At 43.4% G+C, this 17,283-nt stretch overlaps 1 protein-coding gene across 3 annotated transcripts in view; it reads right to left on the bottom strand.

The window, feature by feature from the left end:
- Positions 1 to 1,275: 1,275 nt before the first annotated feature.
- LOC126516858 (serine/threonine-protein kinase Nek7-like) overlaps positions 1,276 to 17,283 on the bottom strand; it is a 39,294-nt gene continuing 23,286 nt past the window's right edge. For 2 of the 3 annotated variants that reach the window (XM_055063943.2, XM_072285582.1), the window contains exons 7-9: positions 15,689 to 15,783; positions 10,146 to 10,259; positions 3,862 to 7,397 (exon numbers count right to left, since the gene is read on the bottom strand). In XM_055063943.2, the coding sequence (XP_054919918.2) occupies positions 7,197 to 7,397; positions 10,146 to 10,259; positions 15,689 to 15,783 (410 nt within the window). In that variant the 3' untranslated portion in view covers positions 3,862 to 7,196. The other variant, XM_050166948.3, reaches the window with a different exon arrangement.

The raw sequence follows: 17,283 nt of genomic DNA, 5'->3' as shown, positions 1-17,283 counted from the left end.
TCAGGAAAAAGTGACATTTCTTTCAAGGTGCCTAGTAACATAAACTGATTGACCACACGTATGAACTCTATGATTTATGCAATCTTATGTATGATGATGCGTGCATGATGTACCTGATGCACAGCGCACAAATAGACGACTGTTTGAAATAAATGCCAGTTGGAGGTTCAGCGCTCGTCCTGTCATATGTGTTCCTTTCGTCTTCGTGTTTCGCGCATCTTTATGGAAATTGTCAATATGGATTTGCGCTGCATGCCCATCGCAGCCAACATGGGTGCTAACAGGAAAGTGCGCAGACTGCAAGCAAGCACTCGCTGCCCACCTCTGTAGCTGCCATAGAGTTTCGCACAATAATTACTAGAGGAAACTTTGGCGCTAGTGTCTACAGGAGGTGCAACGGGGTCATTCAGCCAGCATGGGAATTATGGGAAGTACATTGATTTGCTCAATTACCTCGTCCTTCTGGCTTCAAATGGCTTCGTGACTTTGTACACTCGTCATTTTCAACAAACTGCTACGTAATAAATAATTAAATAAACATTATCAAAAGTGTCCAGCAACAGGACTTCTAGCACATAAGCCTGATATTGAAACAAGTACGCCATGGATGCATGCATCGACAAGCGACATAAAAGACCCATATAAATTTATCGCGGGCAAGCGAATGTCTTGAGACGCTTGGTGCGTTTCAATTTGGCCACCTTGACAAGTTGAATCGTCACAATTAGTAGCACTTGTGCATGTTCGCAGCATCTTCTGCACTTCGAACAATATAGATTGCTCTGAAATTTATGACAATGAAGGCATAAAAAGCCTAATAAACAAAGCCACAAGAACGTCCGAACCTACAAGCACGAAGATCGGACAAATTAATGTAGTTCTCATCATTCCCGTGGTGGCTGAATGGTTGCAACGCCAGAGGAGACTCCATGGTTGCTGCTGCTGCAAGCTTGCACAGATGACATCACGGCGGTTAGCCTGCAGCTCCGGGCGTGCTGGCGTGCAGCTGCCACGTGCTCACAATCCTCCAAAAATACAGCCATCCATTTAAAAATATGTGAAATAAACACTGCGTATTGGAACAGCCACGTCTTCAGTGTCGAATTTAGATGCTTCCCTCATTTTTTTTCATATTTTTCTTCAGTATTCCTCTAATGAGTGGGTCTAGCTTTTGCAGGCTTTGAATGCTCACCCTCAACCAAAGGGGCTGTTTCTTCTCTGGAAAGTAGCTGCACCTGCAACTCACTGCATATTGTGACAAAATGCAGCCAAATATGTATGTAAAACACTTTATTCATAAACTTCCAGAAAATATATTCTATAATGTCACTGTCGACAAAAAGCTGCTGAACAGTTCTACATGCTCCCGTGACTTCCTCAAGCAGGTACAGCCTCCTTAAAGATACACAATCAACATGTGCGCACGAAAAAATGTATACTTCAAAAAATATATGTGCTATTTAAAGGCCCCTTCAATCTAGCTTGCATTAATATATCATACACAACATAAATTCACGGCACAATATCATAACAGTCGACTTGAGCAAATAATCATCATCTGGTATTTGGCTGGCAGGTGGCAAATGCATTCAGTTCATCACAAGTACAAATGTGACCATGCCATTGTAACAAATCTGCAGGGCATATGGCCCCTGCAGCAAATGCAAATAAACACTTTCATATACTATTTGGAAGGTGTTGCAAGCATGCACTGAAACTGCCAGCTGTAGCATGTTTGTTGTTGTGCAGTGATACATATCTTTTTTTTTAAACTAGGCACTGATGTGACATTTCCTGCCACCAAGTGACCTTGTCGTATTAGCATTAGACTGTCATATGTTAATACTGGGGATCACAACCATCACTATGCTGGTAGCAACACCACCAGAAATTAACACTTTTCGACATTAACTTGCAATGCAACCTAGTGTCACTAGTGCAAACTAGTGCCAAATGTATACACTAAAACGAAGGTCTTGCATGATTCCTTGACGCTCAACACAACAAGGTTCACAGAAAGGGACTCAGTGCCAACATGAAACACATTTTGCAAGCTTAACTTGCAGTCATGACATGGTGCCATTTCCTTTTCCATTGTTCCTTAGTTCCCACATGAGGCTTGAAGACACCTGCCTTCTGTCTATTTTTGAAACACTTTCACTCAACATTTCTCATGTAGCCACCAAGCGTAGCTTACTCCTAATCGCAGAGAACTTGCTGGCTCTGAAATGTGGCCAAATACAAGAGACATGCACTGCTAAAAAATTACAAGCAATACAAATGGTGGTCATGGCATCTATCGTTTCTGAATTTCTCCCCTCAAACAAATCTATGCACAAGATGAACCTCTTTGTGAGAGGTAGTCTCCAAAAGACCCATGCTTATTCTGTATCAGTGCTCAATGCACTTTTCTCACCAGCCCTCACCACTCAGTTTATTACTACGAATTTGCAACAACTGCTCCAGTGCAACACCACTTCAGCAGGTGTAGACTGTTTTAGTGCATGGTGCAACACCCCCTGACCTAATTAAATGTGCTCAGGGAGTCAACTATGTAGAAGCTGTTCCCTATTAGAGTGACTAGGAATGCTAGCACCAGACTGAACAAGGGCACAGTGAATAAGATCCACAGCTCATACAACTGAAAAATGACATCTCAGAAAGTTCAGACAATGCTAAAGCAAAAGTATTTCCAATATAACCAATAGCAAAACCAAGCTGCCAGCAGTTGCACATTTTCACAACAGTATTCAGTGCTACACAATTTGCTTTTAAGAACAACACTTGACAGTTTCATCAGCATCTGCCACATTTGTGTAAAGCAGCCCTTGAGCAGCTGTTTAAACATAAGCTTCAAAATGGCATGGTGCAATTTTGGACTAACAAAGTAGAATTCTGTAGTCAGGAAAGTGACATGGTATAGCGCAAAGCATTAAACCTCATCAACCCAATAGAACCTTAGATATGGCCAGGAAAAAAAATAAAGAAGAGTGCAGGACCATTTGTTCAGCAAACAAAATGGATGAAGCTGCAAAAAACAATTTTGCTGTGGCTAGGTGTGTTGCCTGGAACTGCGACACTTAACCATGTAGGGTCAATGTGTGTTTCATCTACGTGCCCAGGCTGCAAGAAAACACTGCTTTTTCATAGCTTCAGTATAATCTTATCTAGTTGAATCTACTTTTCCCATGCATTGCCTTGGTTTGTATGAAGGATACTAGCTTCACTGGCTGACCAAGTGAAGGTCGTCTTTACTAAAATGAAACAGCACTGGATGCTGTACAACAGAGATCCACAATGTGCCCTGCATGTGATGGCTCGTACTTTCTACTAAAGATGTTTCATGCAAGAAAACTTATCCTTCATTGTATCTTAATGCAGTTCCTGGATATCTGAAAAATGGTGTGCCAAGACATCACCAGTCAGTGCTCTCTTGCATATTTTCAGAAGCAACAGTCACCCTTACAGCACCATGCTGCAAGGCACTGCAGTCGTTTCTTAGTGGCTAAAGATCCAGCTTCTAGCCATAACACATTTTATCACAAAGACAGCAATGAAACATTCTTCAGCACGCCATCTTCCATTCACTGTGCCCTTTCTGATTCCAGTCAATCAAGAAAATTCCATTGACAAGCTTATTGTGTACTCATACACATCAAACCATGAGTGTACAGTGCAAAAGACTTGTGCTGCTGCCAGTCAGTGAGATCACCATGTCACGTAGAGGCCAGTGCTTTTGCCATACATGCAGATGCCTGTACGAAGCGCTCGTACATTTGTGTGGCCACAGTGCAAGCGTAGCTTATATCCCGGCGCTTCATGGGGTTTGGATCCATGCAGACGGCAACCAGGGCACGTAGCTGTTGGGAGGGGCAACAGGAAGGGATGTGCGGTAGATTTATCATTCAAAGAATGCCAGTGGCTCTGCACAGCAGTGGGTTACAAGCCACTTTTGTTATTCAGTGTTCACATGCAGCCTGATAGCTCAATCAGACGGCAAATCCAGTGCCACTTTGAATGAGTGCACTTCACTTCATAAGGTGCCATTTTGACAGCTTGGTGCTACAAAAAGAAATCGATGTGATTATTAGTATTTGGAAAGGGGTCATTAATGTTGTTTCCTGATTATGAGAAACATATCTTAAATGGAACTCCGAAAAACGGTTGAGCATCACCATACCTATGCAGCTAACCAATATTCTAATTTGCTGTAATACATGTAGGACAACAATGCGACAGCAGCAGTAGCTGAAATTGAGCATAGGAAGTGGAAGATTATTCTTGATTTTTAGTCAATTGAAACAAATACAGGTGGAATCCTCCTCCTCCTCCTCATCCTACTTTATGTCCACTGCAGGACAAAGACTTCCCCCAGATATCTCCAATTACCCCTATCTTGCGACAGCTGACACAGTGGAATAATCATTGTGCAAAGATACTGTACCTTTTTGTGCATGCTGTTTTTGTTTACTCTTACAACTTATGTTGCCAAGATTGTTCACTTTGAAGGAGGGAGAAGGAGTCAAGAAAGTTCACCAAATGTGCTCAATCAGTTTCTTTCATAGTTTCACTTATCTTTGCTATCGTAACACTACCCGATTTTTGGCCTATCCCCCACAGTAGATTTGTGCCATTCTTGAAGGAAATCATCATCAGCAAGCACCATTGAATGCAGTCTGCAGTGAGTGGCACTACACTTTGTCGTGTGACAACCTCTGAATGACACTATAATGCCAAACGGCTCTCACATAAGGTGACACTTGTTCACAGTGACACTAAATTTGCCTGTCAGACAGGAATAATAAGTCACCATTCACATGTTGCTCGTTGCACAGTGTTCCACACCACAGATGATGTTAGGGTCACACTGACTTTGTGTCTAAAGGACACACAAAAAAATACATGCTATCATTGCTAAAAAAAAAAATAATGATAATGCTCCAAAGTGGGCTTACACGGGTAAATACACTATAAAGAATAAATAAATAAATAAATAAATAAATAAATCCAAAGTTCACGGTTTCAGCAGTGCAAGAAATCTTGTATGTTATCGTAGCAGCTTTGTTGGCTAACATACTGCAAACCATCACTGTCAGCCTATGTTCATTGCAGGATGAAGACCTCTTCCAGTAACGTACTGTGACTGAGCATTTTTTATTTATTTATCTGGTTTTACTAAGAATTTAGGCTATAATTATGACTGAAATATAATATTCTGATTCAATCTGTGCATGTGTGAGCTGAGGACCTGTAATCTAAGTAGTGTTGTGCATATTAGCATGCACCAAGTGCCAGAAAAATGAGTCTCGACAACCAGGCCAAGCACATGGTTACTATGCCAGCTATGTTGTCACTAATAACAAATTCTTGACAAAAACAATATAGCATAAGCATGAAACTAAGATATTTTGTGCACAGAAGAGTTGGTTTTGCTACAGCTGAAAGAAGTACGTATGTGTAATTATTGCAACACTAGACCTAAAAGACCACGAAGCTCTGCCCCAATGCTTTTTGCAGAAGTTTTGGATGGTGATTGATTGGAGTGCTGCATAGGAGGTTGCTGATTGCATCCTCTCATGAAGCAAAGGCAGACAAAAGTAGTAGGTGATGTGTCTTTGCAGTGCCCGGGGATCTCCATCACGTAGCACAAAGTGCCGGTCCTCCATGATTTATTTTTTGGCCAAATTGATAGGATTTTTGCCATATGGTTGCAGTGCACTAAGGTCATCAGGGTTTTCTGGTATGTTGACGACTTTCTTATTCTAATTAAAACAGGTGCATAGTGCTTCGAGCAAGAAGTCATGCAGGTGCTATGCAATTCTGAAGACACTCTGAAATCTCCTGAGTCACTTATGAGGTTTCCGAGTATGACATGATTAGGAATCTCGACCTAAGGTTCCACATTTTGGAGTGGTAGGTTTGCTAGTCCTAGTATGAGCCTCGTGCTCAGAAGCCTCTGCTGCTTTTTTGTTTGGGACACTCAAAACTGGTGAAAAGAGGGATTGTGCACTTGGCCACAAACAACACAAGGTTTCATTCTTGTCACCATGACATCATCATCATCATCATCATCATCATCATCATCATCATCATCAGCCTGGTTATGCCCACTGCAGGGCAAAGGCCTCTCCCATACTTCTCCAACTACCCCGGTCATGTACTAATTGTGGCCATGTTGTCCCTGCAAACTTCTCCATGACATGAGGTGCAGCGGTGGTGTAGAGGTACAACACCCGCCTCGCGTGCAAGAGGTCCGTGGTTCGAATCCCGGTGCCGCGCAATTTTCCACCGGATTAAAAAAAAAAAATATCTGCCTGTTGATGAAATTGCATAAACAGGCCTGGAGTGTGGCCTGATCCCGGTGACCAGAACCGGTAACGCACTCCCTCACCAGAGCAGGATTGGCCACCCTGGTGCAGTACTTGGCCACAACCTCCTATATGAACACAACAATCAAACCCTGCAAACTTCTCCATGACATGAACATAGAGTTTCAAATGCAAGTGTTGAGGCTGAAGAGGGCACGGTTCTCTCAGGACATTGTCAGATTTATCACTGAAGGCTTGCTAAGGGAGGTTAAAAGCCCTCACGAGAAGGAACTGAGTCTGTTGGAAAAGAGGTCGGCAGGAATGAAGGCAGCTGTTATTCTGTACCTGTACGAAGTATATCTTTTAGGCTCAGAAAGATCACACAGAGTACTAGGGTGTGGGTTGTTTTTGTAGCCCTGGAGAAACCGTCACGGCTTTGCAGGTCTTCCTCAACGCTCCTCTAAAAGGGGTGCATGATCAAACATAGGCACAAGTTTGTGGGCTGTGTGAAAGGCATGTATTCAATTCCTTTGTCAGGCGGTAAAAGGTATGATGGTCAAACTAGGCTCAGCCTTCCTTTGGAAGCATAATTATGATGTATGCAACAGTGTATCTGGTCACTTAGGCATTCCTGTGAGTGATTGTGAGTGTAAACCTAAGTTGAAAGCTTGTGCCTTGTTTTGGGAGAAAGTGCCAACCAAACTACTTGGAAGACCTTGGAAGCAGCAGAAATAGTGTCTAGGCAATAGTTGTATAAGTAAGGCAGATACAATTGACATACATAAAGAGCTGACACACCTGTCACGGTCACAAGTAGGGTGTGGTTCGTGATACTGATTCTTCATCACGTGCTACCACACGCATTCTTTTTGTTTTCTTTTATTTTGCCTAGTTGACTTGATGTCTGTTCTCTAGATAACAGAATGAGTGTATATATGTTTGCATGTGTATAAATAAGGTCAGTTGGAAGACAACACTCAGTCTCCTGGTTAGCCTAGAACAATGTCCACACGTATTCGATGGGTCTTGTGGTGAGCCTTTTCGCCCGCAAGCCATGACTGTAGCACTGTGGTGTATCCTGAGTAAACCCTTAAGGACGGCAAAAAATGAAAAAAAATTTGCAAATAAGATGGATTATTTCTTCCCTGCAAATGGTTTTGACGATTATATAAAAACAAGATCAGATCATGTGAAAAATTTCTGTCAGAAAAGTGAATTTTACTAGGAAAAAAAAAATGCTTGCACTGCAACGAAGGTGTGCTTCACTGTACACAGGTAGAGTTAAACCTCAATATAATGAACTTCAATATAACGAAATTCTCAAAACAACAAAGTACTTAACTTTTTATAGCGGAATAACAAAGTACTTATCTTCCTGCCCATAAATCACTATATATTTAGCACCTCAATATAATGAAGTGTGTTTATACAAGATACCAATATAATGAAATTTCACCACCACTGCAAAGGAATACCGAGACTATAAATGGAACCTTTCGCGGATACAGATGGTCAAATGGCTGAATTATAAGTGGCTGCTTGCAAATGCACCCCTCAAATTGCACACTGTGCGACCAAGAGCAACCACTGAAGTGGAGCAGCATCATGTTCCGTATAAAGTCCAAGTCCATATGCGACAAGATGTTATTGCACCCTGTGCACTGTATGCTTTACGAGCGAGTGAAAGTGTGCGAGGGTGAGCCAAAAAGGATTATGGCTTAGTAAGCACCATGTTCCCACATGAGCAAGGGGAAATGGGGGAAGGAAGTGAGCTCGCAGTAATGCGATCAAGCACACACGAGGGGATGGGAGGGAGGAAGTGGAGTGAAGGATTAGTGCACGTCTCCATTTCTAGCACAACAATGGCTGTCAGCATGCCCGAGGCATATGCAACCTGCGTGTCCTTTTTTAGATGTAATTTGCTGCGTTTGTAAAGAGTGGGCATGCTGAGATGGCATATTATAATGTACGTTGTCTTCCTGCGCGTTTAGTACTGGGGGTTGCGTAATCTCTAATTTCGGAGATGCGTTGAAGAGATAGGTAGACCAAGCATTCACACCCCGCCGCCGGTGCTTTTCATGATAGTGTCGCTCCACTGTGGGTGACACTAATAGCCGTGGGGTCGGAGTGGCCGCAAAAGCGTGGCTGGCTTCACTTTGTACCGCCGATGTGAAGATATTGTTGACATGGCATGAAACCGCATCTTTCGTCGCAGACTCTCAAATTCAACAAAATTAATTTTCTCATTCAAATTTGCTTTTTTTTGGCTGCCCAATAATTCAGAAACTTTTGCAGCCCCTTCCGTGGAAGAAAAATTCATCGGCAACTGTACTTATTTACATAAAAGGTCTAATTTCTAAGTAACAAAATTTCAATATAATGAAGCGAATTGCCAATTTTACCGACTTCGTTATATAGAGACTTAACTGTATGTCTATGCTCTCAACTTCACTCTTCAATGGCTGCTTGTGCCATCTTATGTTATTTATAAACAACACAAAATAAATGCGTGCCATCTGGAAGAAGCACGGAGCAACACAGGAGCTTGATTGTCTATTGACGATCCGACTCTGCAGCCTTCTCTGCATCGTGTCTGAGAGTCGACGAACCCTGCCATAGTGTCCTTTGTGCACTGCGGTGCGGAGGAGTGTCATGCACATTCTTGACCATCACTCGTAGGGTAAGCCTTGTACAAACACATCTCCACAGTCTATGTTCTGCCCATTTTTGTTAATGTGTGTGTATGCTGCATTGCAAACTACTGCGGATTTACAATTCCAACCTACGAAGATGAACACCTTTTAAGTTACTACCTACTGAGCTAATCAAGAAGCTACCAGACAAAAGCATGAAGGCAAGTGCATCAGGAAGATGAAGCACTGAAACACTGGCTAGCCAATTGAGTTGTGCAGAAATCCAGCGAGGTAGAGTTACAAATAACAGAAAGTCGGCAGCATCCACTTGACAGTAGCACGAAACTAGCACATGAAGCTGATAGTATGTGCCTGCCCCGGAAAGTCAATGGTACCAGGTTCAGTTACTGGACCAGGACAACATTATCTCCTCCTTGCCCTCCTCCCTTGCGCATGCGATATCAAGCCACCATTCCAGTCGGATCACCCTCGCACACTTACCCTTGCACCTACAGCATACGGCACGTGGCCGCAATCTAATCGCAGTTGGACTTTATACGGAACATGACGACAACGCTGACGGTGACAGAGACACTGCCAGTAGAAATTTGCCTGGGGTGTCCATATAATTGTTACTGCACCAAAAAAAAAAAAAAAACATGTCATCAAGAATCAATAAAAACATTTGTTGCCAAGAGGCCTCACAATGATTAAGGTCAAGTCAAGTACACAGTTTTGCAGCTAGAAACAGTTGTTGTCACAAAGTCTCATAATTGGAAAGACTACAAGCCAAGTCAATTGCAGTGCTTGCTCTTTTTATTATTTCCGTGATGTACGAATTGGCGACAATAGAACTGATGTAAGCACTCGTGCCACATCTTTCTTCTACATGCTTTCCTTTTTTCGTCTTGGAGGTCTGTGTACTTCTAAGTTCCCACTTTGCTCAGGGACCAAATGTAGCCCATTATGTCCACTATGAAAAGCAAGTGCAACAAATTCGATTGTTTGGCAATGTGCACACTGTGGTGGTAATCAGCCCATGAGAAAGAGGCATGAAGTGTATCGGAAGGAAGCAGCAGTGCAATAGTTACTACTGCTTGTACACAATGGATTGTCGACAATATTCTATTGTGTTTGCTTACCAATGTGATTCAGTGGCCCTCTCATGTCCCTGGACTGAGCTAAAAGACGGCTTAGTACTCACCTCATCCGAGTAGAGGTTACTTGGAATAGGTGGGTATTCGCTTGCTACCACCTTCTTCACAAGAGAGTAAAGGTTCTTGGTCTCATTGGCGAATGGGGACTGCAGAGCTGCCATCTGGGAGCATTAAACAGGACAACACATAACTTGAGTGACAAAACAAAGGCAAATTTTAAAAATTGCACACTTCTCGAAATGTAAGCCAACACTGAGACACGGATGGTAGAAAGAGAAAATAAGAGTATCGTTAAATGTGAGCTACAAGAAGTAGCAAAAGGAAGAATGTTTGACATAAAAACGAGTATCTATTGGTGTTAGCACCAATGCCAGTATCAAGCATTGGTGCTAGCTAGATTGTTTGCCCACACACAATCACTCGTCTCCTTTGTCAGCATTCAATAGCTCACAACCAGCGCTGTGTGCTCCGTCAGAGAGTTCATATGCACACAGCATGTGGAAGCACTTGTGCTGTTAGACAAAATGCTGTAATCTGGCTTCTGATGGCTACAGCAGTGGCTTATATTAGTTACGACAGGCACTAAAAGGGTTGGTGATGCACGGTTTGCTGTGTGTGCTGCATTTTTTAACTTAAGCTAAGCTATGAATTTAACGTTGCTGCCCATCCTTATATATATATATATATATATATATATATATATATATATATATATATATTAGCTTAGATTAAAATGTGGTAAGCAATCCTGAATGTTTTTGCTTGTCAGAGAGCATAGCACCATGTTCATGGTATGAAGGACAAGCTGTATAGCCTTCGACAAAGTGGAACAAATAGATTTCACTTGCAAGCAAACAAGCTTCGAGTACATTTTAGGGGGCATGATGGACAGCAACGTCATCATGTTTGCTGGCAAAGTTTATTACCATGACAGACATGCACATACAGCATGTCTAGAAGACTTCGATTTGTTCTGTGCATATTACAAGCAACATTTCTGCCAGACTATTTTTTTCCTAGTAAACGGGTGTCGAGTTCTGTCTGGCTCTTGAGACAGATGATTCATATTGTGTCCAACCTAAGTGCTTAACGGCAGCATCGACAGCATTTCGGGACGGCCCCAAAATGGTCTTCAGGTGGTCTTAGAGGAGCCTTGCATGGAGAGGCTCTAAATTATGCAAGCAGGTAATGTTTTGGAAGAAAAAAAAATTACTCACTTTTTGAAATGTTGTTACGAAGAGGAATCCCGGTGCACAAACGTAAGTACAAATATTTACATGAGGAAAAGTTAGTAGTAATCGTACAGGCTGGTACAAAGATCACAGCTCAGGAGACAGTCTACTACTTCCTCTTCGTCTCCTTCTTAAGCGCATGGTCCTGTCTAAATGCACCGTAACATAACCCCCAGGGCCTGGAGTGCCATCCAGGTGCTTGTTAGAATGATAGCGAACTAGATGAACAGTACGGTTTTAAGTGGGACACGTGGACGATGTCAGTTCATAGCTGGGACGAGAACAGCATGTCTTCAACAGGGGCGATTCGTAATTTAATTGACCAAATCGTTGCAATACCCAGTAGGGCCCGGTATAGTGTGACAGCAGCTACCCTGGCAAGTCGCGGCCTGTGACATTATGGGACCCTTTCCCAGAAGCCGGCGAGGCTACCTCTGCCAGCTGGAGGGCGTCCTCGAAAGGTTGCATGTCGCCGGGTTGACTCTAAACCCGAAGAAAGTTCAAATAGCTGAGACTCACATTTCCCTATTGGGCTTTACCATAAACAGGGGTTGTATTCTGCCATGCGAAGAGAAGGTGCGAGCTATCCTCGAATACCCAACGCCGACGAACATTCAGGGCCTTAGCCGCTTTTTGGGAATGGTGAACTATTACAGACAGTTCATCCCGAATCGCGCCGCTCTCCAAGCGCCCTTGACCACACTGTTGAAAAAGTCGGCCCGATGGAACTGGGGTCCTGAGCAGGAGGGTGCCTTTCAAGCACTATCCCGAGCTTTAGTGGCCACAGCCGAACTGAAGCTGCCTGACCTCAACAGGGAGTTCGTTGTCCAAGCTGACGGGAGCAACCTGGGCATTGAAGCTGTGCTGCTTCAGGATCACGACGCCGTTCGCCAACCAGTCGCCTTTGCCAGCCGGTCACTTAACGCTGTCGGGTGCAACTACAGCGTGACCAAAAGGGAGTGTCTCGCGATAGTTTTTGCTCTCTGGAAGTTCGACTGCTACGTCGGCGGAGTGCCGTTTGTGGTGGAGACGGACCACATGGCACTCACCTGGTTTAAGCGCTTGCGCGAGCCCTCAGGCTGCCTCGCGCGCTAGGCGTTCACTGCAGCGGTACAACTTTATTGTGCGCTACCGGAAAGGGAGTTCAAACGTGGTGGCTAATGCCCTGTCGCGCACCCCCGTTTCGGCATCTGACCGTTTGGTCTGTCACTCCCATGAGCGTTCGCACCAAGTAGAGACCGGAGCCTCAGTCTCCCATGACTCGAATGGTGCGAATTCGCACTCAGTAGAGACCGGAGCCTGTGTGTCCCCAATGGCTCGAACGGCGCGACCCCCGATGGCGAAACGATTCTCAGCTTGCCAGCCTCGGGAGAGGAAGTTTACCTGATGGACCCCATTAGTTCCTCTGGTATTGTTTTCAGCAGGCAAGAACTTCTTAAGGCACAGCAGAACAATCCATTTTGTCGACAAATCGTTGACGGGCTCACAGAGACGAGCTCTCAAGAGGAGTGGGCGGCAAAGCCGTCGGGCGCACACGGGCAGCTGGTACTGCTGTTTGCACTGAGTGCGACACAGCTGGTATTGTTGCGGGCACGTTGGATACATATCTGCTTGACGCCCTCCCCGATGCAGTTCTCCTGCGCTATATCCCATCTGAGAAGGCTCCCCAGGAGTCTTCCAAGGTGGTGATAGCCCGCAGTCTAAGGAAATCCACCCTGAGCTATTTCCACGACTTGTGGTTCGCCGGACATGCGAGTGGCCTTAAGAGAGTGTCAACACGTCTTGTATATAGGCGACGTAGCCTTCAGTGGACGTCTGAACTCGTGATGCCAACTCTTTCCTGGAGATGACCTTCTGACCCAGTGGTTTTCCAAAGAGATCCCGCAGCTCCTGCTTGCAGGTATCCCAATCATGGAGTGCTTCTTCGTGGTTTTCAAACCACACTCGTGCAGTTCAAACCAAGTAAAAAATTATATTTGTCAGCATCACTGTGGAATCCCATTTGTTGTGGCAGCTCAACCACTCATACATCTCCAGCCAGTCGTTGACATTGGCACCATCGGTGCCGCAGAAGGTTCCTGGATCATGTGGATGCATGAGTACGATAGTCGACGCAGTCAATGCAGGTGTTACAAACTAGGCACCACCTCCTGCGACATCAGTGAAGAACCAAAGTGGTGGCCACTGAAAAGCTCCGTTCTGAGTCGTTACCCCGCACCTCCACCAAATATTACAAAGAGGAAGCCTGATGCACAAATGTATGTACAACTATTTACATAGGGAAAAGTTAGTGATAATTGCGCAGGCTGGTACGAAGGTCACAGCTACTACTTCCTCTTCGTCTCCCTTTTGTGCGCACAGTCCTGTCTAAATGCACCATAACAATACAAATAGATTCCATCTGAATGCAACAAGCTTTTTTTCTAGAAAGACAGTGTCACTACATAGTGTAGTGGTAGGCAACAATGCCATGTGGATTCAATGCAATGTTACTGTGCAAACAGCCATTTTCCTATTTGCTCAGTAAGGCATGGCAGCTGCATTTCTGAAGTTTGGGAAAGTAATGGTTGATGTGGGTAAACACCAAAAAATAAGGTCAAAGTGTGCCATACTGCTTCAACCATGTGTTTGTTTACCAGCACCTTGAGTGTATGACTCTCTTCAGGCCAGTATATATGGCTTGCACAAAGAGATGTGTGCACTTTGCATCTAGGAAAATGGCTAATTACTGTTTGCAAACAATGTTTTATTTTTTTGTGTGTGTGTGTGTGTGTGTGTGTGTGTGTGTGTGTGTGTGTGTGTGTGCGTGTGCGTGTGCGTGTGGGTGTATGCATGTGAAAGCTACTTTTACTTCCATCATATTACAAAAATGCAGAAGACCGTGAAGTAGATTAGAAAGGTTGCAAGAGTGCTTCCATAAGCATAGAGCTTGTTGCTGCATGGACTATTAAGCCTTCTAGACTGGCTTCCAAGCTTGCCAAAGAACAGGGTGGAAGAATATGACAATAAGCACGATAATATATATGTTCTTCCTGCATAAAGCATACGCAAGTTCTCCACAAGCTACATTATCATTACGCCAATGTTAAAGATAAGGCAAAACATCTTGACTTATTTTTATGGAAAAGTGCTCAGATTTGCATGCTTTGCTGTAGGGGATGGGAACATCTGTGATTGTACAAAACAATAATGCACTCTGCTTATGATTTGTAGCACTCCCTGAATAACCTGAAGAGTACCTATAAATATGTGTACATGGCACAGAATACTCCTTTTTTTTTTACTTCACATTACGTAAGCTCATAAGAGTTGATATTACTCCAATGCGTAGCCTCCAATAATGGACAAAAATGGTTATATGACAGCAGGGGTAAAAGGTCTAACCAGACTGCAAGTTTCACTGAGGCAATTTCACCAGTTACCTCTTTTGGGTACCTGATTGCTAGTAAGCACATGTGGCATATTCATTTCTTTCAAAAGATGAAGCACCAACAGAGACAGCACACCAATGAAGAAACATCAGGGACAGGACAAGGTGCTCCAAGCACCAATGCACCAGGCTCCTTGTCCTGTCATTGATGTTTCTTCACTGGTGTGCTGTCTCTGTTGGTGCTTCATTTTTTGAAAGCTATGAACCTAGCCCCACAATGTGTTTACTGCTAGTCGCACATTCAGACAGCAACCGGTTTACAGCTGCGAGCTAAAGTCAGTTTTGAGGGCTACACTAGTCTTCAATTAGTTTCTCAGAGGATTCCATTATACATCTAAAACAAAAGTATAAATCACTGTACATTACAGAGGACACAAGCAATGCAGTGCTATGAATCACTTGCAAATACCAGCATTACCCTACACAACAAATCTTTGACCTACCCATCAGTGGTACCATCGAGCTGCTACCAGAGATTTGCATACAAGGACAAGGACTTTGTGTGCAATACACGATTAGGGACTTCTCAATTATTAATCGCAACAAGAACCAACAGCTTCAGCAGGTGCAGTTTTTCTGGAAGAGCGCATTATTCCCAAGTGTAACAGAGCAACCTGTGCATGGCCAGCTATGCAAGTCTTGTCACACAAAACATTCTCCAGAGTCCTTAAATGTGATATCCCAACTTCTTAACTCAATGACTGTGCAACCACTCTTTAATGCAACCTGCTTTCTACTATTTTACATAGTCATAGTTCTTAAGAGTAGCTGCTGGACTAAAAATCATCTACCTTAACTTGCATTCAACATTCCCATTTGCAACTCACAAATTCCAATGACACAGCTGGCTTGTGCTGTGAGCATCAGTGCACCCCACATGGTTTTGGAAGCCTACAAGTGACACTCAGTGTCATACAGCTTCGCTTACCTCATAGAGAAGGCAACCGGCTGACCATACGTCTGAACGAAAGTCGTACTCCAGCTCCTGAATGCGTTCAGGTGACATGTAGAACGGTGTTCCCACTGGAGAGAAAGCATGTGGTAAATGCAGTGCAAACTGGATGGACCTCTGAGCCCTACACCACACATGAGGGGACAGAAAAAGATATGTGCAAGGCTGGCAGATCACACTCTTAAGATTTCTGGCATTTTTGTTAAAGAAAAAGCTGGCTCTACAACATATGAAATCGCAGATGACGGCTAAACTACCTTTACTCAATTCCACTCACACTCAAGCCTCAGCATTGAAAATGCGAGTGCGTGAAATCACAAATTTTTGCTACCTTTTTATGGATGCAGGTTTTTTTCTGCCTGGAGTCTACACAAGTTGCCTGGTTAAAGTGTTGTTTTCTTTTAAATACAATTTAGTATGTCCTAAAATAAAAAAATTAACTTTAACTAAGCGACTGCAATTTCAGCCACTTACTGCCACAGTATCTGTCATTCCACAGAACTACTCCAGGAATTGGACAGTAATAATGCCATCTGCCTTTCCCTTTTACATGATTTGGTAGTGCACAAATCTCTGATGTTAGAAAAGGTAGAGTTTTGACTTTTTTTAGAACTGCAACCTAGTCAGTATGGCTTCAATTGACATGTTCATATACCATATTAAAAGGGCCCAGCTGCAACGCTCTGAATATGGAAAAAAAAAAGAAAGAAAAGCTGTGTAACCATGAGATGATGCTGTCATGAACATTTGTCACAAACCAAATTAGTATTCTTGTACATGTAGCTGGGAGACCATGATTTCTCTCAAAATGATGCCCTGGGTTTTCCTTCAACTTTTTGAAACCACCACCAGTTTTCTTTCCTTACTGTTATGCAAAAGTAAACATGACTACTACTGGGTGGATTACTTGAAACATCGCAACTAAAGAAAGCCTGCAGAAAAGGCAAAAGCCAACAAACCTCATCACTGATAGGGTGGTGGCACCATCTGGTGGCAGAGAATACTATATTGTGCCAATACACATTTCAGACTATAACAGTTATGGCTAATTAGCACAAAATCGAAACAGAAAGGGGGAGGGGACGAGGTGAGTGCCATAAATACTATGGTCTGAAATTGTTCAGTATGAGCTGACTAGCCGGGCAGCAACACATACTACTAAGTATGACCTCTGAGATGGACAGAATGTCAGAGGGTCACACCACACAATATTAAAAGTCATGCCTATATAAAAACCTTGTTGCAATGATCGGCGAACCATGGTGGGCATTGTTCTACATGGGTGCAGCGGCACACAGCTTTGAATGCAGTTGGAATGAAGGAAAGAGTGTGGATGTAGTAGTAGCAGCATTTGACTGCCAGTAACTCCATTCATACAAGGTGCATCCAAAAACTTTGTGCTGGAAAACATTCATGAGCATGACCTTTAATACTACCATGCAAATTTAACACCTCCAATAAAATGTGTTGCAGCACCCCCTAAAACAACTCTCCGAAAATGCTGTCAATACTGTTGGTAAACACTTAGTTTCAAACTTGCCAACCTTAGATCTTGAAATATACTACAGTTG

Source organism: Dermacentor andersoni, chromosome 1 (assembly GCF_023375885.2).
Source record: "Dermacentor andersoni chromosome 1, qqDerAnde1_hic_scaffold, whole genome shotgun sequence".
NCBI classification, from domain to species: Eukaryota; Metazoa; Arthropoda; class Arachnida; order Ixodida; family Ixodidae; genus Dermacentor; species Dermacentor andersoni.
The sequence above is the reverse complement of the archived record's forward strand: the minus strand, read 5'-3'. Positions and strand labels throughout refer to the sequence as shown.